At 44.5% G+C, this 23,857-nt stretch overlaps 1 protein-coding gene across 1 annotated transcript in view; it reads left to right on the top strand.

Annotated features, from left to right (window-relative positions):
• The window catches only part of PAPPA (pappalysin 1), a 254,491-nt gene that overhangs the window by 53,582 nt on the left and 177,052 nt on the right, over positions 1-23,857 (top strand). The window contains exons 3-6 of the mRNA XM_060014251.1: positions 2,829-2,974; positions 7,278-7,571; positions 16,361-16,553; positions 23,372-23,493. Of these exons, the coding sequence (XP_059870234.1) occupies positions 2,829-2,974; positions 7,278-7,571; positions 16,361-16,553; positions 23,372-23,493 (755 nt within the window). The remainder of the gene's footprint in view (positions 1-2,828; positions 2,975-7,277; positions 7,572-16,360; positions 16,554-23,371; positions 23,494-23,857) is intronic.

Here is a 23,857-nt window from a genome sequence, read left to right as displayed (position 1 = left end):
TACTGGCCCCCGTGAGAAACCACACTGGGAGAAAGGGAGACTCTCCCAACTAGCTGTGTGACCTGAGCGAGGTACGAAGGCTCTGTACGCCTCTTTTTCCTCCTCTGGAAAATGGGGATAATAACACCACCTACCTCGGTGTTATTGAGAAGATTAAAGGTGATAATCCTTGTAAAGTCAGACCACATGGAAGGGCCCAACAAACGTTAAATATCATTACTCAGAGGCTTTATCTCACCTACGACATCAGGCTGCCTGCTTGCTTATTCATGTATGTTTTTATTCATTGATTCATTTCCAACTTTACTCAAGAAATGCTTACCAGCTGTTCACAAGGATTCCTAAGAAAGAAGATGGCAGCCATAAAATGGGGCTGAAAGAAGCACACGGGTGAGCAAGATCCCTCTGTCAATTGAGAAAACGGTCCATTAAATAATATGCCTCCAAGAATATACAACAGAGAAAAGGCAGCCTCTTCAATAAGTGGTGCTCGGAAAACCGGACAGTTACGTGTAAAAGAATGAAATGAGAACACTCCCTCACACCATATACAAAAATAAACTCCAAATGGATTAAAGACCTAAATGTAAGGCCAGACACTATAAAACTCTTAGAGGAAACCATAGGCAGAACACTCTAGGACATAAATCACAGCAAGATCCTTTTTGACCCACCTCCTAGAGAAATGGAAATAAAAACAAAAATAAACAAATGGGACCTAATGAAACTTAAAAGCTTTTGCACAGCAAAGGAAAACATAAACAAGATGAAAAGACAACCCTCAGAATAGGAGAAAATATTTGCAAATGAAGCAACTGACAAAGGATTAATCTCCAAAATTTACAAGCAGCTCATGCAGCTCAATATCAAAAAAACAACCCAATCCAAAAATCGGCAGAAGACCTAAATAGACATTTCTCCAAAGAAGATATACAGACTGCCAACAAACACAAGAAAGGATGCTCGACATCACTAATCATTAGAGAAATGCAAATCAAAACTACAGTGAGGTATCACCTCACACCATTCAGAATGGCCATCATCAAAAAGTCTACAAACAATAAATGCTGGAGAGGGTGTGGACCCTCTTGCACTGTTGGTGGGAATGTAAATTGATACAGCCACCATGGAGAACAGTATGGAGGTTCCTTAAAACACTAAAAATAGAACTACCATACGACCCAGCAATCCCACTACTGGGCATATACCCTGAGAAAACCATAATTCAAAAAGAATCGTGTACCACAGGGTTCATTGCAACTCTATTTAACAATAGCCAGGACATGGAAGCAACCTAAGTGTCCATCGACAGATGAATGGTTAAAGAAGACGTGGCACATATATACAGTGGAATATTACTCAGCCATAAAAAAGAAATGAAACAGTTATTTGTAGTGAGGTGGATGGACCTAGAGTCTGTCATACAGAGTGAAGTAAGTCAGAAACAGAAAAACAAAGACCGTATACTAACACATATATATGGAATCTAAAAAAAAGAGAAAAAAAGGTTCTGAAGAACCTAGGGACAGGACAGGAATAAAGACACAGACGTAGAGAATGGACTTGAGGACACGGGGAGGGGGAAGGGTAAGCTGGGACGAAGTGAGACAGTGGCATGGACATATATACGCTACCAAATCTAAAATAGATAGCTAGTGGGAAGCAGCCGCATAGCACAGGGAGATCAGCTCGGTGCTTTGTGACCACCTAGAGGGGAGGGATAGGGAGGGTGGGAGGGAGACGTAAGAGGGAGGAGATATGGGGATGTATGTATACGTATAGCTGATTCACTTTGTTATACAGCAGAAACTAGCACACCGTTGTAAAGCAATTATACTCCAATAAAGAGGTTAAAAAATAATAATAATATGCCTGTGACTGACCCAAAGCTGTATCATTCCTATTCTGATCGGAGAATCACACTCCACAAGGGAAGCGGTCTTATTTATTGTGCGCCTAGGATATGCCAGTCTCTTTCCAAAGGCCATTTCTTTCTCTCTCCAACATATGTTTGTTCGGTGTATTAAAGAGCTGATGATCGTAGCGTGGGGAATTAATTTACTTTCCGAACATGTCAGTCTATGTTCTAAATATCTACAATAGCAGCTACCCCAAATGCCATATCCCTTAGCCTATTTTATGGACAAAGAAATAGAGGCTTACAGAATGCAGAATCATCCACGGGAGGCAGATCACGCCCCAGCGTAAAGAGCATACGTTTCCAAGCTAGACAGAATTGGCCTTGAAACCCAGTTCTGCAACTTCGGGCAACCTGTTTCATCACTTTGGACCACATGTTGCTTATCTTGAGAACAGAGTAATAACACCTCCTTGCAAGGTTTGAGTAGAGATGCAAGGTAGGCCTCCTGGGACAGCTTTGTATTTGCCAAATACGTGGTCCGAGGTCCATAGTGAATGAATGAAGTTGGGAAGACGCCAAGGCTAGAATACATGTTATCTCTTCCATGGTCTGTTCTCAATCTATATCCACATTATGTTGCCCTATCCTCAGTCCATATAGCAGAGTCCTTAGGGGCACAGATGTTGACTTGAGATAAATCTAGGTTTTAAACTGAACTCTGCTATTGTTTATAAGCTGAGCAGTCTTCAAGTTTCTTAAACTCACAAGGACTTAATTTTTTCATCTGTAAAATGGGATTATCTCACTTACCATAGAAGATTATTGGAGGCAGTCCGTGAGACGATGTTTATAAAATGCTTAGCCAAGTGCCTGGCACATCGTGACTCAATTAATTTGGGAGTACCTGTTATTTGAATACTACCTTTTTTGGATGGTGATGACAGCCAAGGTTCTTTTTCTCTTACAGAGCATACTTGGATGTTAATGAGCTGAAGAACATTCTTAGACTGGATGGATCAACACACCTCAATATCTTCTTTGCAAACTCCTCGGAGGAGGAATTGGCAGGAGTGGCAACTTGGCCGTGGGACAAGGAGGCCCTAATGCATTTAGGTGAGAATTAGAAACTTCTTCAGGAAGAAATTGGATTAGTACAGGAATACGTTTAGTAGTAAGGATGATGATGATGGAGATCATGGTAGTGATGATGGTGAACAACCTATTTACTTATCACTTTTTAATTTTTCAAAACTCTTTAGCATTCCTTATCTTTCACACATCAAGTGATGCTTTGAGAAATATCACAACGTTATTAATCCTGTTCTACCAGTGGAGAAACTTAAGATCCAGAGAGGGAATGGGACTTATCCAAGGTCACAAATCAGCAGCAGAACCACAACTGGAATTTAAATTTCCAACTCTCTCCATCTGTTGCTTTCTCTTTATACGCCCTGCCTCTTAGTTCATGCAGATATCTTCTCTACCTAGTAACCACATTGTGCTGGCCCAGCCAGTGATGGGTTGACTTGAAAGATGCCAAAGAGGCAAGAGAGAGTTCGTAAGAACTCCCTGTTCCTCCATATTCCACCCAGCAACACCACCAGGAACTCTTCTTACATTCAAATTATTCAAATCCATAAACAAGACAGACGTTTACACAAACCAGTCACCAAAAGTCAGAAATGACAGTGGTTTCTGAACCAGGCCCTGTAAGCAAACGTTGTTCTTTAATTTTTCCATGCTCTCTTCCAATACACGTCTATAGGTAGACATGCGTTTTTCAGCTTGTGCATGTTTGAAATCATAGCATACGTGCATGTCTTCTTTTTCACTTAATATTCTTTTTTTTCACTTAGTATTATGCTATCTACATTTTCCCATGTTGAACAGTCTTCAAAATTACTTCCCACCCAACTTTTTTTCATTTAACATCACAAGAGGAAAACATCTCTCTAGGTTATGTCCAGTTCTCTAAAGACAAGATATTTTTTAACAGCCACATAATGTTCCATTGACTGAGGGCACTGCCATTGATTTGGCTCTTTTCCCCTTGTCAGAATGTTCCTATTATGTACACCAGTGAATAGTGATGACTCAGTGAGTACCTTCATCTGAGAATGTTAGGGCTCAGCAGAGTGATGGTGCTGGATCTTTCCTCAGGCCTGTCTGGTCTCCTGGTGATACAGCCAGAGTCCAGCAGCTGCTCTAAATCCACAATATCTTGGAGATAAGGGACTCTGCAACTTCAAACAATAAAGTTGTGTTGAGTCAAACTCTAGACTGAGTTCCCTCCAGACCACCGTCTTTTCCTAGTTGTTTTTAAGAGAGTGAAACCAATTTGTGTGTCTGTGTGTGTGCACACACACATATGTGTGGTTGTGTAAATAGATAGAAACAAAAATAAATATCCAGTGGTTCTAACTGGGTGGATTTTTATGCCCTAGGAGACACTTGACAATGTCTAGAGAACATTTTGGATTTTACAAATGGGGGAATGCTACTGGCATCTAGTGGGTAGAGGCCAGCGATGCTGCTAGATCTCCTCCAATACCCACAGTAAAGAATTATCCAGCCCAGAATACCAGTAGTGCTGTTGTTGAGAAACCCTGAGATAGATGATGGGTGGGTAGACAGATAGACAGGCAGCCCTAGACAGACAGGGGCGAGGAGAAAGAGAGTGTGCAGCTGAGGCAAGCTGAAGCTGATTAGCTCGTGTCACATGCCTAACATGGTGTATGGTAATTTTGCTGGTTCAGGGCCAAAATACATGGTTGTTCTTAGCTGTGACTTAACGGGATGGCCTTAGGCAAGACTCTTTCCTTCTCCAGGTCTCAATTTCTTCAGATTTTAAAGGAATAGGTTAGACTTAGAGGGTCTCCAAGGACCCTTCTCAGTGCTGAAATTCTGTCCTCTTGGAAAATCAACCAAAAGCGTCATGATCAGAGTTTTAGAAGGGTTGAACAGCAGGCTTCTAAAATTAGAGAGAAATACTCCTGATAATACCGTGAATCTCAGAGACTGGCTCAGGACCAGGAATACAGAAGGCTATAAATCCATAGCATGTTATAGGATTTCAGGATGATGTCAGCCTCCAGCTATGTCACCTTTTAAGAGAAGCAGTGGAACAGGGCGCAAGCTCTGTGCTGTCGCTCTGTGAAAAGGGGAGCGTTGGGAGGGGATGAGGTGAAACAGACAGAGCCAGGCTGGACATTAAGTCTGCAATCCTGTCATTATCCCCGGAAATACCTGAGGGGTCCTGCCAGCCTCCCATTCCCCGTTTACCTCAATGTTAAAGCTTCATGGAAAGACAGAGAAGCATTGGCGCTCTCTATCGTAGCTGTTTATTTTAGAGCACGCCAGAGATGCAAAGTCACTTTCCCAAGATGACACAGCCAGTGCAAGACAGAATGAAGATTGCAATCCATGTCAAGCTAATTCCAGCTGGCCTCCAGGCTGCCGTCTCCCCATCCTGAGACATCTTGATCATAAGCAACTCCTCTGCAGTAGGCCCAATCAAACCCAATTTATTAGAACCATATATATATATATATTTTACCCTCTTTTCCTGCTGTTATGCCACGATCCCTGGAAAAAGCCTTGGGTGGGAAGGTGATTATGTTTCATATTATGATTGACAGAAAATAATTGAGAGAGATTTCCTGTCTCAATTTCTCTTCCTCCCTGCCTCTGCCTCCCCCTTCTCACATAGACACGCGCGTGCACACAGCCCCACACATCCTCTCGTACATCTTTATCTTTGTGCTGGAAGGCTCTGAGCAGTTCAGAATTAATAGACTCCATGAGCCCCATGGCTGAGCAGCCTCGCCCTCCCAGCAGTTCAGTCCGAGATAAAACTACCCCCATGCCTGCTCCAGGCTTGCCAGCACAAATCAGCACGGCCCTGGCTCCTCTCCATTCTTTCATAAGATCCTGCTCTGCACACAGTCACTGCTTGCAGGTTGCTCAGACTTGCATCTTAACCTTCCCTTAAACACACTTGGATTTCCTTCTTTTTTCTTTGGCCACCCCGCGTGGCTTGTGAGATCTCAGTTACCCGAACAGGGATCGAACCTGCGCCCCCAGCAATGAAAGCACCGAGTCTTAACCGCTGGACTGCCAGGAAATTCCCCACACTTGGATTTTCCAGTTGAAATATCTCTCTGCCAGCCTGTATGTATTTCTCCAGTGCCTAAAAATGAACATAGAGCCATGCTATCCATTGATTTTCCTGACGTCTGGTCCATCTATCTGCCCAAGTGAAGCAAAGCCCCATCTTTTAAGACGTGGGGTAGATGAGGAACGCACAGGCAGGTCCTCTGGGGCTGTTGTTAAAGTACTCGCTCTGCTTCTGTAGGTCTGGGGTGGGGCCTAAGAGTCTGCGTTTTTAGTCACCCTCCAGGTGACGCCGGTGCTGCTCGTTCTTGAGCTACACCTGGAGGAGCACGTGGTTAGACAGTAAGTAGGGCACCTGCTGTGTGTCAGGTGCTCTGCCGGCTGCCTACGCGTGATTACTTAGGCCTCACAAAACATCTTTAATTGGGTCGGCATTCAGCAAATATTCAACATACATTTAATGAGATGCCATCTTCTGGACCCTGTGGTGAGCATCAGCAGTAGGACTCAGATTAAGATCCCTGGCTCTGGAACCCAAGGATCTTGGGTTCAAATTCCAGCTCCCCATTTACTAATTCGATCATGGGCCAGTTACTTCACCTCTCTGTGAGTCAGTGCCCCTCTTACTGGGTTGTGAGAGGATTCAGTGTGATTATACACATTAGACACTGAGCACAGAGCCTGAGGATACATAACGAATGCTCAAGAAACAGTGGCTGTTTTGACCAGTGTTATGATGGTGAGCGCGCCATGGTGCTGGACTTCATGAATATTCACTCTCAGAGGGCACAGAGCTGCAGAAACGGGATTCAGAGATGGCAAGCGATTTGCTCAACTTCACAGAGTTACTGAAGGCAAAATGAGAACCGGAACCGAGGTGTCTCGCCATGAGGGCTTCATTTAAGCAAATGCCTGTAGAGTGTTTGTGAACCAGGGCATGCCACGCTTCCTAAGAAGTTGCAGCTGAAACGCTGGCCAGCCCAGAAATCAAAGTCCTTGAATTCTGATTATGCCCCTTCGTCTAAGGAGTTTGAAATCCCCTTGGTTAAGTTGCCTCACTTTTTTAGGCATCGGTGTTTTCAACTGAAAAATGAAGGGATTGCACAAAATGACTTGAGACTCCTTCCTACTCAATCAGTGATTAACACCGCAAGTCGCAACAGCTCTCAGCAGTGGAGACATAGGGTGGAGAAGCCTGTGGTTACTTTCGGCAGCACCCCATTTACCCTTGGTTGATCTGGGGATACCTGCATCAGGAAGCAGAGTGCCCAGTTTGCCTAATCCTCTGGCTTTCCCCTTGCAGGTGGCATTGTCTTGAATCCATCTTTCTATGGCATTCCTGGGCACACCCACACCATGATCCATGAGATCGGGCACAGCCTGGGCCTCTATCACATCTTCCGAGGCATCTCAGAAATCCAATCTTGCAGTGACCCCTGCATGGAGACAGAGCCCTCCTTTGAGACCGGAGACCTCTGCAGTGACACCAACCCAGCCCCAAAGCACAAGTTCTGCGGTGACCCGGGGCCAGGGAATGACACCTGTGGCTTTAACAGCTTCTTCAACACTCCTTACAGCAACTTCATGAGCTATGCAGGTAAGACCCACACTCTGCAGGGTGCACGGGGCTGGGTGTCAGACGTGGCCTCTGGTCCTGGCTCAGAGAAGCCTCGAGCAAGCTGCTTGCCTTTTCTGAGATTTCTTCATCCCAACAATTCCTTATCCCAAATAATCAAGATAATATTCCTTCCGTGAGCACCTCGTGGATACAAGGAAGATGTTGTATCTGAGGGCTCCTCAGAAAGATACTTCAGGCAGCTCACCAGGACTGAAAGTAGGGAAACCTGCGCAGAAGGCCCAGCTCTGCCACAGGGCCACCTAATGCCTTGGGGTCTGTCACAGGCCCTCTCTGGGTCCCGCTTTTCTCAAGAAAGTGGAATCTTTGGAACTGACCTCCAAGGTTCCTCCTAGTTTTGCAGCTGTAGTTTTCTAAGTTGGTGGTGCTTGAAACTTTATTTATTTATTTCTTTGAAACTTTTTTTAAAACACAGAACTCTCACATGCTCCTTTAGTGTTTTATTATAGAAAAAAATAGAGTGCTTTTGCAAATATGAAATTATTACATAAGTTGGTTATGTTTTTCTCCTAACTGCATATATCCTTTCAAAGCCCTTTTTCATACCATCAGTAACAGCGTTAAAGACTCATTCTTTGGATTCTAGGATGCCCTGTACTTCCTTTTAGTGTATATCAAGGCCACTTCCAGCCCCTATAACATCTTTGGCAAATCAGAAAAAGATATCCCTTCCTTAGGGCAGTCACAGCCCTCACTACTGGCCGCCTAACCAAGAGCTTTTGGGTAAGGCACCACCTGCAAAATTGCGCATGGTAGCCCAGCATCCAATTCTATTATAATATTCAACTTAAGTGTTCCTTTCCACCAACCAAAACAAGCGAGCTCTGTGAAGGCAGAGCTTTGCCCCTAAATACATCACTGTATTCTCAGTACCTAGCACAGGGCCTTGTGCTTTAAAAATGTTTGTTAAGAAGAAAGGGAGGAAGGAGGGAAGAAGGGAAAGAGAAACGCAGGAGGGGAGGAAAATGAATACATTCTCTAATAACAGGCATATAAAATTGATTCTTATCAATAATAATATTTCTACTTGTAAAAAAGCTTACTGTTCATAAAGGACTTTAATATACACCATCTTATTTAATTCTCACAAGAAACCTATGAGGTAGGAACTATCACCATTTCATAGGTGACAGTACAATCCATAGGCTGACTGAAGTCTTTGGCCCCAGGTCGCACATCTGACTCAAAGGTTTTTGTTTTGTTTTTTTTTACAATGGAATTGCTTAGTTAAATCTCTAATTTTATTTTATTTTATTTTTTTAACATCTTTATTGGAGTATAATTGCTTTCCATTGTTGTGTTAGTTGCTGCTGTATAACAAAGTGAATCAGCTGTACATATACATATATCCCCATATCTCCTCCCTCTTGCGTCTCCCTCCCACCCTCCCTATCCCACCCCTCTAGGTGGTCACAGAGCACTGAGCTGATCTCCCTGTGCTATGCGGCTGCTTCCCACTAGCTATCTTTTTTACATTTGGTAGTGTGTACATGTCCATGCCATTCTCTCACTTCGTCCCAGCTTACCCTTCCCCCTCCCCGTGTCCTCAAGTCCATTCTCTACGTCTGTGTCTTTATTCCTGTCCTGCCCCTAGGTTCATCAGAACCATTTTTTTTTTTTTTTTTTTTAGATTCCATATATATGTGTTAGCACACGGTATTTGATTTTCTGTTTCTGACTTACTTCACTCTGTATGACAGACTCTAGGTCCATCCACCTCACTACAAATAACTCAGTTTCGTTTCTTTTTATGGCTGAGTAATATTCCATTGTATATATGTGCCACGTCTTCTTTAACCATTCATCTGTCGATGGACACTTAGGTTGCTTCCATGTCCTGGCTATTGTTAAATAGAGTTTCAGTGAACACTGTGGTACATGACTCTTTTTGAATTATGGTTTTCTCAGGGTATATGCCCAGTAGTGGGATTGCTGCATTGTATGGTAGTTCTATTTTTAGTTTTTTAAGGAACCTCCATACTGTTCTCCATAGTGGCTGTATCAGTTTACATTCCCACCAACAGTGCAGGAAGGTTCCCTTTTCTCCATACCCTCTCCAGCATTTATTGTTTGTTGATTTTTTTTTAATTTTTGAATTTTACTTTATTTATATTTTTTATACAGCAGGTCCTTATTAGTCATCAATTTTATGCACATCAGTGTATACGTGTCAATCCCAATTGCCCAATTCATCACACCACCACCCCCACCCCTACTGCTTTCCCCCCTTGGTGGCCATACGTTTGTTCTCTACATCTGTGTCTCAGTTTCTGCCCTGCAAACCGGTTCATCTGTACATTTTTCTAGGGTCCACATATACGCGTTAATATACAATATTTGTTTTTCTCTTTCTGACTTACTTCACTCTGTATGAGTCTCTAGATCCATCCACGTCTCAACAAATGACCCAGTTTCGTTCCTTTTTCTGGCTGAGTAATATTCCATTGTATATATGTTTGTAGATTTTTTGATGGTGGCCATTCTGACCACCAGTATGAGGTGATACCTCATTGTAGTTTTGATTTGCATTTCTCTAATGATTAGTGATGTTGAGCATCCTTTCATGTGTTTGTTGGCAAGCTGTATATCTTCTTTGGAGAAATGTCTATTTAGGTCTTCTGCCCATTATTGGATTGGGTTGTTTGTTTTTCTGATATTGAGCTGCATGAGCTGCTTGTATATTTTGGTGACTCCAAGTATTTTTTTTTCTCGTTTACTCTCATGCCTCTCTTCAAATGAGACCTAGCTGAAGGCTGAGTGGGATATTGAGCACTTTGGGTGGCTTTCGAGCTCTGTCCCACAGATACGCCTCGGGGGGCTGCCCTGAGCGGCTGTGTGCCTCTAGGCCTCCATCTCTGCTTGAACCAGGGGAGCCCCCTTCCCACAGTTTTCCGTTTCTGTTGGAGTTTTGCCTCAGATTGCATTTGAAGAGAGGATTTCCCTCCTGAAACCCAATGAATTCGATGATTGCCCGTGGGTCTTCCTGGTTTCCCATTTGGGCTGATGACCTCTGGGGGCCTCTCCAGTTTAAGGTTCCTACAGTTCACACCTGAGGTCTCTTGAAGAGTCAGTGCCTACCCTTGGCACCGTAAACGGTCCTTAGGTTTGCGTCTCTAAAAAAGACCCGAGTACTGGGTATTTCCTCAAAAGCAGATTCCCGCTGGGCTCCCATTCCCAGCCAAGCCTGCATCTCACATCCGGTGCCCTGTCCTCTCACAGGGCCCTGCTTTCGTTCCATTTCTATAGCACCTTTCCTTGGCCAGCTCAATGCACATGGAAAATAAACAATAACATGAGTTTGGAAGTTTGCCGGCCTCTTAGGGGTCAGGAGCTGCCACTAGCTACCAGACCCCCATAAACTAAATCTTTTTTTGTTCCCCTTTGTACAGATCTAAAGGGTGATTGATTTAATGTTGTTTTTTTAAAGGAACCCCTCAGCTCAGTGACCCATTAACAGCAGAACTAATTCACTGAGCTACGATAACAAACTTACACCCGCAAAAGCATATTCAAGGCAACCACGAACTTTGAAATGTTTGTTTTCCTTAGGATCTCTGATAGATGAGGTGACAAAAGCAGCTGGATGAAATTCAAAATGCAGACCAGGATCGGGTTCTCAGGGCTGGGGAGAGCAATGCACAGGGGGTTTGCAGTCAAGGCAAGAGGGTGGAGACCTTGCCGGCTCAGCTGCTCCAAGTTCCTTCCTTCCTGGGTCCTCCAACTTGCTGCAGAGCTGTATGTGTTCTGTGTCTGCGCTGCCCTGTATGGTAGCTGTTAGCCGCGTGTGGCTGTTGAACCCTTGAAGCACGGCCAGTGAGACTGAGGAACTGAATTGTTAGTCCTAAGTAATTTTAATTAATTGAACGTGGCTGGTGACAGGTCTACAGAGATTACTGAGTACCTGTGGCATGCCAGACGCTGTGGGAAACACTTCTTAGGCTTGTCTCATTGAATCCTCAAAATAACCCAATGGAGTAAATGCAGTTACTATTGCACCCATTTTACAGATGTAGAAAGTGTGGCTTAGGGAGTTTAAGTCACTTTCCCAGGGTCACACAGAAAAAACAAGGCATGCCTTCTATTGCAGAGCCTGCATTTAAGCAAGAATTATTTGGCTCCCTTTCTGATACTGGGGAAGTTTAAGAGAGTCCCAACTGCTCAGATTAAGCAGACACCAGGCAGGTGATGGGGCAAGCCAGGTCAAGCACCGGGTGAGTGCGGTCACGTTGAGCTGTTAGATAATCCCCAGGCAGATAGAAGGGCAGCAGCTCAGATTTTACTTCCTGAAGGTAATAGGCCATAGGGAGCCAACCAAGAGGACCCTCCAGACCCTGCCTCCTCAAGAGTGTGGAAACCAGGCCTTCCCCGCCCTTTGGGAGCAAGTGTCTTGTCTCCGTTTTTCTGTGTGTCTCTTTTAATATGCACATACGTTTTGACCCAGAAGTCCCACCTCTAAGAAGTATATCCTAAGGAAATAAATCAGTTGATGTGTTTAAAGGTTTAGTCCTAAAAATGTTCTGAGCAATGTTTATTCTCCAAATATTAATTAGACATTTACTGTCTGCCAAGCATAGGAAAGAAGTGCTTTTATACGTGTGAAAAGACAGAAGCTTCCTACAAGTCCAAAGAGAATGGGTTGCTGAAGTAAATCACAAGGTACCTATATGGTAGAACGTTCTGTGATCACTGAGGATGCATAGCAGATGGCTGAGGGCCACAGAGCAGAGTAACCTAGTGGTTCAGAGTGTGAAGTGCGGAGTGTGGGGACCAACTTGAATCCTCTGTGTGCCAGCCTTTGACCTCAGGCCAGTTACTTCTCTCTGGGCCTGTTACTTCATGGATACCAGGGAGGTTAATCACCCTTACCTTGCATGACAGTAGGTGAGATTGTACAGGTGAAGGCTTTAGATCTGTCCTTGGTACTATAACTCGTGCTCGATAAGTGACAATTAGTAGGATTATTTGTTCAGTTTAGCGTGAAAACAGCCCAGAGCCTAATGTATAGTGTAAGACCTGGAATATATATCATATATCATCACAATTATATATATGATGTTTGTGATAAGAATTATAGAAATCCACTGTAGATATTCACATCCATCTACACATACATATATGTGTATACTAGATATTAATTGTATTATCTCTAGGTAATGTTTACAGTAGCGTTTGTTTCTTTGCAATATTCTAAGCACATTCCAAATGCTCTACAGTGAATATAATCACTTATTGCTGTTGCTGTCATTATCATTATCATTATTTTTAAAACAACAAAACGGCAGAGACTTTTACAAAGGGCAACTCAGTTATTCACGCACTAGAAATGGGTTAGCTTGTTAAATGCTTTCATCAGCTGTAGGAAGCAGTTAGCATCACGATTCCTTATTTTACAGCGGGTAGAAATGAGGCTGTCAGGGATCAGCATTGTGCCCAAGACTCCACGGGGAGCGGAGGCCCTGAACCTCCATGCTCTGTGCCCTTCCAGTTATGGATGGAAATTGTTCTTGAGAGCAGAGTTTGATTAGAAAACTCAGGGCACAACTTCAAGAGCATGGGGACTGGTGCAGGCCCCCAGAATACTGAAATCCCCCCAAAGTCCTTTCTGCTTGGGGACAACGTGGGGACAGAAGAACAAGATGGGTTGGCTGGTCCTAGACACAAGGATCAAGTGGCCACGGATATCAGGAGGGAAAGCCTGTGATGGCAGAAAGCTAAGAGGGGCTGACCCGAGACGTTAGCTAATGGAGGCAGAGCCTTTATGATAAACAGAAACCCGTACCTCACCCAAGATTCTGGTAGCAGTTCAGCCTCTAAGCGATCTACCCTGGGAGGGACATTTTCCGACTAAAGCTTTAAAGTTCAGGTACAGTTCTGTTCTCCTACCAGGTTCTATCACCTGTCCATTTTTCAAACTTTTTATTGACAGACATGGAAACGGCTAATGTTTAAGTTAGAAAAGGAAAATATGCTTCTTTGGGGGAAGAAAAGCAAACAAATCAGAAGGTAGAGAGGAAAAACATTGAAGTTTTTCTTCTTCATTCATCTTGATAAATGCTTTATAATAAGTTCCAGCTCGTGGAGTCCACACCACAGCTCTAAGTAGTGGGGTTGATTTAAGTGTCCCCAGTTTACACACAAGGGACCTGAGTTTTAAAGTTACTTCCTTGTTTTGGAAATGACTGACTAGAATTCTCTTCTGTGCATGTGCCTCCGGGTACAGAGTCATCCCCCTGTTGACAGAGGGATGTGTTATTTCTAATATTTTTACTATGTAAATGGTGCTTCAAGAGACATCCTTGTACATATGTTTTCCCTCGTGTTTGTTCATGAGTATCGATCTGTTGAATTCCTAAATGGGATGTTGTGAGATCAAAGAGAATGACTATTTTACGTTCTGTTATTTTTTCCTGTTCCTGGTTTTCCAGCACTCACCCACCTTAGCGCATATGCGTGCGCACACACACACAGGCACTATTCCCGGTCCCGAGGCAGTGAGCGTTCACTGAGCATTGGTCATACCTCTTGATGTTGCACTTTTCATAACCCTCAGCAGTGTTCTGACATAAGCACTCTTGTTATCATCATCATCTCCACTTTACAGATGGGCAAACCGAAGCACTGAGGGCATAAAATCATTTGACTCCAGATTCCTGACTCCAGGTTCCTCATGCATGAATCTAACTACAGAACCCCTACTTCCTTAGCCATCATGTCCTTCTCCTGCCTGTAACCTATCCAGTGGCTTTTCCAAAGCTTTCAGGATGAAGTGCAAAGTTCATAGTAACAAAGGAAAATGCACCTAATGATCTAACGCTGCTTAGACCATCAAGTGCATTTGGATTCTATTCTCCAGGCAGTGGGGACCCATAGAACGTTTGGTATCCAAGGATTTACATGGGGGTATCTGGGCTTGAGAGTGATTTGTGTAACTAGCCACTCTTTTACAGTGTTTTCCAAAGGACACCCAATGTATGAAAGACTTCCCCAGGGTGCTGGAAAGGAGACTGTCAAAAATTGCTAAGGGGATCGGAGGCAGCTTCTGTGTGTAACCTCCTTGTACCCCATCCCTTCTCAAAGCTGGATTCTCAAGGTCATGTCCAACTGCCCAGCACCTGCCCAAAGTTATTTTCTGTTTGTTTGATAAGGGGAAGTGAGTTTATGCTGCGGGACTCCCAGTGGCGGGTTTGTTTTAAGATCTGGCGATCTCCGTGCTCCTCCGTCTGGGGCCCAGCTGCAGAAACCCTGACCAGGCGGACACCTCTGGGAAGTGGTGTTTTTGGAAACCAAGCCAAAACAGCGCCTTGCTCTGCCCCTGGGGCAGCTGAATAAAGCTGTTGGAGGGAGAGATGGGAGTCCAGCTTCTTCCTTGGGGTGGGGGGTTGGGGGCGGGTGTGGATAAGTCTCGGGTCGTGGCCTTCATTCCGCATCCTAGAAAAGAGAGACTAGAATTGAAGGTCGTTAGATCTAAAGACATTAAGAGATTGTATTCCAGCCCCCCTCAGACTCAGGCTCCACTCCTGTTTATCAAGCACCTGCAGGATGCTTTCCCCAGACAAGGTCTCATGTACCCTCAGAAAGAAGTTCTCATATGGATTAGAAACGTGGCCTTGGAGTCCAGACTGCCTGGGTTCGAATCTCAGATCTGCCCCTAGCTCTGTGCTCTTTAAAAAGCAGGTAGACCTCTCTCAGCCTCAATTTCCTCCTCTGTACAATGCAGAAATCACAGCATTTACTCCAAAACTAGTGGGAGGGTTATATGTGTCCAAAGCACAGTGCCCCATGCCTGGGAATTTCCCGGTGATAGCACTGTGCAGGAGGCGTCATTGTCCTTGTATTCCCGCCGTGGACACTCAGCCTGGACCGCTTCTGCGTCTGCCTGACTCCTGGCCCGTGCTTGCTGCGTAGGACACATCGGCTCTGCAGGCCTGAGCTCCCCCTCCCGCCATGCCTCCCCTTTCTTTCTCAGTCTTAGCTGTGCAACCTGGTTGCCCTCCAGTTCCACATCCAGAAACCTCTCCGGTTCCTCCGCCTTCCTCAACATGCCGACTCCTCTTCATCAGTAGTCAGTGTCACAGACCTGAACAGCCTTATAACCACCTTGACCCACACAGCGAACTGACCTTCACTCTATAACGAGGCAGGTAGCTCCTTGAGGGCAGGAATGTTTTACGTTTCCTTGGCCCTCGGCTTAGAGCAGAGGCTATGGAATCGATGCTCAGAAAGCTTGTTTGAAGGCCAGTGTCACTGCATCAGGAAACGGCACAATTAATGAATGAGTGGATGAATGAATGCGAAGGCGTGAGTGAAGGAACGAGTGAGTGCGTAAAAGAAGGAGTGAGTGGGTGAATGAGTGAATACACCAGAAAATGAGTGGATGAGTGAGAGAGGCTGAATGATTGGTGGGGAGGGAGCGGATAAGGGAATGTGTGACTTACTGACCAGGGGATTTGGCCCCGTGGAAAGCAGCTTGTCTTGCCCTTGTCCTTATCCGTGACCTCCCTCTCCAGGCTCAGACGTGCCTTTTCAGTTCTATCCTCCCTCCCCTTCCTCCTGTTCCCTCTCACCTGTCTCCAGAAGTGATGACTGCACTAATTTGTTCACAGACCATTAACTCTTGAGCACTGGAAGAGGCCGGCTCCGAGCTGGCAAGGGCTGGGGTGCTGGCTCTCGGTCCACTGGGAGACATCATCATTCTCTTGCCTGCCCGCCCGTGCAGTGAGGTTCTTATCTCTCCCTCTGCCCGCTTGCAGATGACGACTGCACTGACTCCTTCACGCCCAATCAAGTCGCCAGAATGCACTGTTACCTGGACCTGGTGTACCAGAGCTGGCAGCCCTCCAGGAAGCCGGCGCCTGTCGCCCTTGCACCCCAGATCGTGGGCCACACGACCGACTCTGTGATGCTGGAGTGGTTCCCGCCCATCGACGGCCACTTCTTTGAAAGGTGAGTGTGGCCTGTGAAGTGTTGATGCCCCTCTCTCTCTCCTGCCAAGAAGAGGGAAACTTGGAAGGGAAGCAGCCTCGGAGAGGGATTTCGCTGTGTTTTTTGTTCTCGATCTTGTTTAACGAGTGCCCGCCACGACTAGCACAATGACCGGTCCATAGAGGCACGATGTAGATTTGGGGGTCAGGGGATACATGAATGATTGCTAACAGAAATTAATGAGTAATGATGCATATTTTAAGTGGTGAATATTTAGCTTCATTTTATCATTAAAAACATGGAAACCTCTGTCGCCAGAACTTCCTCTGCGATGGAGGTACTGGTCTCATCTCCGTGAGCTCAGGAGTTGAAGTTGCCTCTGGTTAACGGGCTAACACCTTCCTATACGTATAGTATATGAAGGGTACATTATACATGAATACACAGGCATATATATACATATATATATATAAATTTATTTAATATATAATTTTTTTTTAAGGCTTTTAGCTTTCTCTTGAATCAGCATTAAGCTGAGCAGGGCTCAACACTGATTTTTTTTTTTTTTTTGGCTGCGTTGGGTCTTCAGTGCTGCGTGGGCTTTCCCTAATTGCGGCGAACAGGGGCTACTGTTCATTGCGATGTGTGGGCTTCTCATTGCGGTGGCTTCTCTTGTGGAGCATGGGCTCTAGGTGCATGGGCTTCAGTAGTTGTGGCACGCGGGCTCGGTAGTTGTGTCTCGCGGGCTCTGGAGTGCAGACTCAGTCGTTGTGGCACATAGACTTAGTTGCTCTGCAGCATGTGGGATCTTCCCGGACCAGGGATCGAACCCATGTCCCCTGCATTGGCAGGTGGATTCTTAACCACTGTGCCACCAGGGAAGTCCCACATATATTTTTGTATAATTAGAATCTGTGCCTGTGCCTAGTGTTGTTTTATAGAACTGAAGGTAGAATTTTTAGAAGATCAGAGGATGATAAACTGAGGCACAAGATACCTCAGTTCAGCTCCTGTCTGCCACTCACTAGTGGTATGGCCTTGGGCAAGTCACTTTCCCTCCCTGAGTCTTATTGTCAGCTGAAAAGTGGATCTAATGATGCCTTCATGACCTGAAGGTGGAAACCTGAATCAAACGGTTTCTTGTGCTGCCTTTCAGCATCGGGACTCCCTGAGGAGCTCAAGCTTTAGGGGATTTTAAAGGGTCATGAAACGTACTGCGATGTTGACCTCTATTTTGGTTGGAACTTGGCTATAATTTAGGGTAGATTAGTAGATTGCCCCCCTTCCAGCCCTTCTTGGGGATGTTTTATCCAGTAATGATGATACAACACTGATGCTGGTGGAAATAATAACCAGCTGATGATTAATTATTACTCTATGGTCGTGGTTGTCACCGCTTATCAAGTGCTTACTCTGCACTGGATTCTGTACTAAATGCTTTCTATACAGTCTCATTTCATCTTTCCAGTAATTCTATAACAGGGGAATCAACTTCTGCATTTGCCAGATGAGGTAGGGACTGGCGCACAAAGAGGTGGAGAGCTTTGACCAAAAGCCCATAGCAGGTGGTGGGAGCTGGGCTTCGAGTCACATTTTGCAGTGTCTTATCCGAGGCTCTCATGTTCTTTCATTAAGTCTTTCCAAACTTTGAATTATGAAGGAGGTGTTACCCCTCCCCTCAAAAAAGGCCACAAAATGTGGCAAGGAGCTCTCACAAATATGGGTGTATACGTGTGTGTGTGCGTGTGCATGTGTGTATGTAAAAAATATATTAGATCATGGCATCACGTTAAATTCGGGCTCCAGTTTTCCACACTACTATCAGTCCCTGAATCTAGAGCCTTCATTTGACAGCTGGATGGATGTGATCACGGGGAAAGGAAGTGCACTCCCTAGGCCCTCTGTAGAAACCCCCCTTCCTCTTCCCCAGCCATCCTCACTGGGAGCTTAGAGCTGGGGTTGGGAAACCTCATGTGACACTTCAGAGCAGGCTTTCCAGCAGCCCATAGATTTATTTATTTTTTCTGTGGCAATGAGGAGTATCAGACTTTTGGTCAAGGCTTGGCCTCGATTCCACTTGAAAATGGAAGTTTTGTAAATGAAGCTTCCTGTGTATGTATTCAATTTGTATTTCATAAAGCAGTTTTTGTCCATTAAATAAATACCATCTGATTGTTGGGAACCTATTGGAGGGCCAATTGTTGTGTAATGAGATATGTCTCTATTACATAGTGCCCTCAGCTTCAATCAATATGTTTTTAATAACCTATAGTCAGTTGGTACTTGAGGCTCATACAATAGCTATTCTGTTCAGTCTACGATTTCACAACGGAGTTATCATACGTTAAATTAAAACTGACATTTTAGAAACATGTCTAATTAGGGTTAACAGCTATGTAGACCATAGTCTATGGCTAAAGGAAGTAGGTCAACAAGTTCAATAAATTGTTGTAAAGGAATGGAACTGTCACCCTCCCACACACACCGAGTTCCTACTGGTGGAAATCGGCTTAGTACAAAGTGCGCGAGCTTTGATGTCAAGTTGTCTGTGTTCCAGTCTCAGCTTCACCACTCCCAGCCTATGGGACCTTGGGCAAGTCATCTCCCTTCTCTGATCCTCTCTGGCCCTCTGCATCTTGTTCCATAAAAGGTGCTAACCAGGCTCACTTCCCCTGGCTTTTGTGGCGAATTCCACAAGATGACCTCTGCGCTATGCCTAGCACACACGCTCTGTGTTCAGGAAATACAAGCTCCCTTCTTGTACAGTTTTCCAGAGCTGTTGAGCTACTTGAAAAGTTCTCTTTCCCTGAAAAATCTCTGGTGTTTTCCACTACATTCATCAATGCCAACCTCTCGCCCCTGGCCATCCTCATGTCCTCCTGCTGTTCCTCACATCTGTGGTCTAAGAGAATACAAGGGTTTTCCTTAAAAAAACATATTCAGATCCTCCCACAGCCTGTGTCCTCACACATGGGCAACTGAATAAATAATTCAAGGCCACCCCTGGCTTTTTTAACTCCTTTATTTTTATCTGTCTTGCAAACATGTGTTGACTAGATGGTTGCATTTTTCTGAACAATGGGCTGTGGTGTATTGGAAAGAATGCTGGACTGGGGACCGAGAGACCTGGGTCTGAAGGCTTTGCAACCTCATCCATTTCTTCTTCCTCTTCAGCCTCACTTTTCTGGTCTATAAGCTCAAGGGGATCTAGCCTTGCTCAACCAAGGTTCCTTTTCCAAATCTCAGAACACAGAAAATGACTTTTGAGTAACTGTTTTCTCAGTTCTCCTAAGGATGGTACATAACTAGTACCATTTTAGATGCATAGGAGAGAGGTTAATTCATTATGTACAGTGGATGCCTTAGAGAAGCACTGTTCAATAGAACATTCTGCAGTGTCCAGTATGGTGGCCATTAGTCAACTGTGGCTGTGGAGCAGTTGACATGTGACAAGTTTAAATGAGGAACTGAAGTGAATTCTACATTTATTTAATTCATTTACATTTAAATAGCCACATGTGATTAGGGGCTGCTGTATCAGACAGCACAGACTTGGAGCTTTAAACTTCGATTCTCATGGAACCTGGGTAAGAAAGATGATCTCTTCCTGTGTTAGCATCCTGTATTTCTATGATTCCAGTGTGTGTGTGTGTGTGTGTGTCTGTCTGTCTGTCTGTGTAGATACAGGTGCCCATTGAAATCAAAGAAATGCCAAAGATTAGAAACACATACTGTACACTCCCTGAATGTGTGTAGGATATTGCCTGATTTTGGTAAAGCCCATTTTGACTCTGTGACTTTCTGAGCTATGATTTTGGTTACTTTGTACTCATGCTTCTCAGTTTCCTTAACTTTAAAATGGGAACATCACCCACCATACTCAGGATCACCCACCTTTGCTGTTTAGTTACTGACTTTGCTTTTACTTGTGCCCAGCTTATTCTTCATTCACCATTCAGCCTGATCATTTTAGAATGCGAATTAGGTCACGTCACCCGTGTGTTGCAACCCTCCAGTGCTTTCCCATTACTTCTATGTAATCTAACACGTAGTCTACGGCACCCCCCATGATCTGGCCCTTGCCTCTCTTACTGCTCTTTCCTTCGTCTGTGACTCTTGCCACTCAGGTTTCTTTAAGGCCCCTTATGGACCAAGCCCTTCTTTCTTGCTTAGGTCCTTTACATACCTTTAGACTGAACCTGGAATGCTTTACTCCCACTCTGTGTCATTCTTCACCATACCTTGACTAACATCTTCTATGATTATGCCAATCTAAATAAGCCCAGCACTCTCCACCCCATTATTCTCTCCTACATCATCTATCAGCTTTCCTTCTAGAAATGCTGAATCTGTACTCTTATATCTATTGATCTGTTTGTTTAGGGACCGTTGCCTCTGCTGGATGGAAAGCTCTTACGAGGGCAGGTACCACACCAAATGTACTCACCCTTGGATGGTTAATGTCTGGTAGTTGTACAGTGCTAACAACCAGCGGCTGTTCAATGAGCATCCACTGAATGAATAGATGAAATATTGAATGAACACATGAACCGGTGATCGAACATGAGGGAATGCACTTGGTAGAGCTCTGTGTAAATTAGGCACCTTTATTGTCAGGTGGATGATGGCTTATTCACTCATCAGAGTGTTTATGGGGAACCCACACTGTGTCAAGAACTCAGTGAAGCGCAGGTGACTATATGTGTATCATCTAAAACAGAGCATCTAAAGAAGTAGAAAGGCTCAATTACCATAAAGGTCGGCGTGACTCCTGATTCCATACAAGGATGTTTGTAATCTCACTGTCGTCATAAAGCCAGTCCTGTGACTCTGAGTTGCTATGCATGGATTGTGGTCATTGTAATGGAACCAGAGTGGTGCTGAGCACCTCTCTCTGCTCTCCTTATCCCCTGCCTGCAGGCATATTTGTATAATCATCATTACTGCTAGTCCAGGAGTCCCTTATACATACTGCAAATATATAGAAAGTTCAGACAACCAGAAGGAATAAGAGGAGGGAGGGAGGAGTCATCCTGTGTTCTACCACCTAGAAATTACTGCTGATAATATTTTGTTGCATTAAGATTATTAGAACAGGGCTTCCCTGGTGGCGCAGTGGTTGAGAGTCCGCCTGCCGATGCAGGGGACATGGGTTCGTGCCCCAGTCCGGGAAGATCCCACATGCCGCGGAGCGGCTGGGCCCGTGAGCCATGGCCGCTGAGCCTGCGCGTCCGGAGCCTGTGCTCCGCAATGGGAGAGGCCACAACAGTGAGAGGCCCGCGTACCACAAAAAAAAAAAAAAAAAAAAAAGATTATTAGAACAGCATTGAGATGCTGCTATAGATACAGTTTTGAATATGACTCTTTCACTTAACATGATAGCTAATGCATTTTTCCATAAAATTTAGTAATCTTTATAAGTATTTTTTATAAAAACTGCTTACCATTGCACTGAGCAGATTAACCTTAGGCCATTTAATCATTCTCCTATCACTGAATATTAGTGTGCTTATAACATTTCTACCTATGTATGGTTTCATATTTACAGTGATAAGGCTGAGGATGCAGAATCTGCAGTTTGAGGGTCTAGACTAGGTTCATCATGGGTCTTAGCAACATATTGGAATGACTGGTATTTATCCATCCATACATACATACATTAAACTACGTATGTTGACCACCATGTAAGTAGGTAAGCAGGGACATGAAGTGTTCAGATTTAGGTTTGGGGTTGAGCTCCCTGGCAGCTGGGTGGAGGAGGAATAAGGACCACCAGCAGACTGTGATGTTGATAAGCACGTGAGCCCAGGGGCTACGGAGGTTCCCTATGAAGCAGAAGCCCTAAGGCTTGAGATAAGGTTCCTCCACTGTATGTTTCAGGTAGCCAAAGTCTAGTGATTCTTCTAGGAAAGAGGTATTGGAAGGACCATTGCATTTTGAGAAATAATGGGTTGGGCTCTGACATTTCTTGACATTTTCCCTTTCCAGTCCCTCTGTAGGAGTTGCTCAGATTCACAGAGTTTTGGGCTCACTCACCCTCGTACCTGAGGAGAGGGCTTATCCCCCTCCCTTCCCAGCAACTGTCTCCTAAACAGGAGCCAAGTCTGGAGAACAAGTAGGATCCCAGAGGCTGTTGTGGCTAAAGGGAGATTGAATCCAGACACATAAGACACTAGATGATAGGGAAAGCCACCGTAACATTCTGCTTCTAGGGCTGGGCTGGTCCCATTGAGGCACTGGCTTGCCCCTTGGAAAGCTGCTAAAATGAATTCGATGGCATGGTTAGGAAACTGTTTTTGACTGTAAAATCAAAGAGTGACTCATCCAGCCCCAGAATGTCAGGGCTAGAAGATTCTTTAGGCATCATCTAGTTCAGCCCACTCATTTTCAGGTGAAGGAACTGAACCACGCCTTCTTCCTATTTAATACCTAGGATACTGGATGGTTCCTGCATATGGTAGGTACCTGACAGATATTGTTAAAAGAATAAAATTTGAGGTCCAATGGGGCAAAAGATTTTCTCACAACCACACATCAAATCTTCAAGGGAACTTTAAATGATTGATGAAATGAAGATTAGTGCAGGTAGTAAGTTGATTCTGTTGATTCTGGGCTGCTTAGAATTAAAGTGTATCCCCCACCAGAACAGAAGCCACTTAGGCCCAAACAAGGCCCTCGTGGGCAGTGGGGAAGAATGCCACTCAGGGTCATATTCTGGAAGCTCTTGGAAGATTAGAGAACATAGATTGGTTTAACCTCTGCCTTCGGCTTAGTCAAGCCAGGGACTCATTCAACTGTTCCTAAGTCGGTGCATTTCCCTTCTTTCCTTGGCCTCCTAGAGAATTGGGATCAGCATGTGACCTTTGCCTGGAAGGGAGAATCCTGGTGCAGTATGCCTTCAACGCCTCCTCCCCTATGCCCTGTGGCCCATCAGGACACTGGAGTCCTCGGGAAGCAGAAGGTAAGCCAGCCTGGAAGCTCTTTTGCTGGTTGGGTGTGCAAAGAACACTTTCGATATAGTTGGAGTTTTATGATTTTAATGGTCTTTTTCATGTACTATCTCATTTGATCTGAAGATCGCCCTACAAGGCCAGTATTTTTTTTTGTCTTTTTTTTTTTCTTAGCTTTATTGAGGTATGATTGACATATAACACTATGTAAGTTTAAGGAGTGCAATGTGATGATTTGATACATGTATGTATTTCAAAGTCACCACGGTAAGGTTAGTTAACATATCTGTCACCTCATATTTCTGTTTTTTTTTTAAGTGAGAACATTTAAGATTTCCTCTCTAAGCAATTTTCAATACAGTATTGTTAACTATA

The sequence above is a fragment of the Delphinus delphis genome, chromosome 6 (genome assembly GCF_949987515.2).
Source record: "Delphinus delphis chromosome 6, mDelDel1.2, whole genome shotgun sequence".
In the NCBI taxonomy this organism is placed as follows: Eukaryota; Metazoa; Chordata; class Mammalia; order Artiodactyla; family Delphinidae; genus Delphinus; species Delphinus delphis.
Note: the sequence above shows the minus strand (reverse complement) of the source record. Positions and strands in the feature narration are given on the sequence as shown.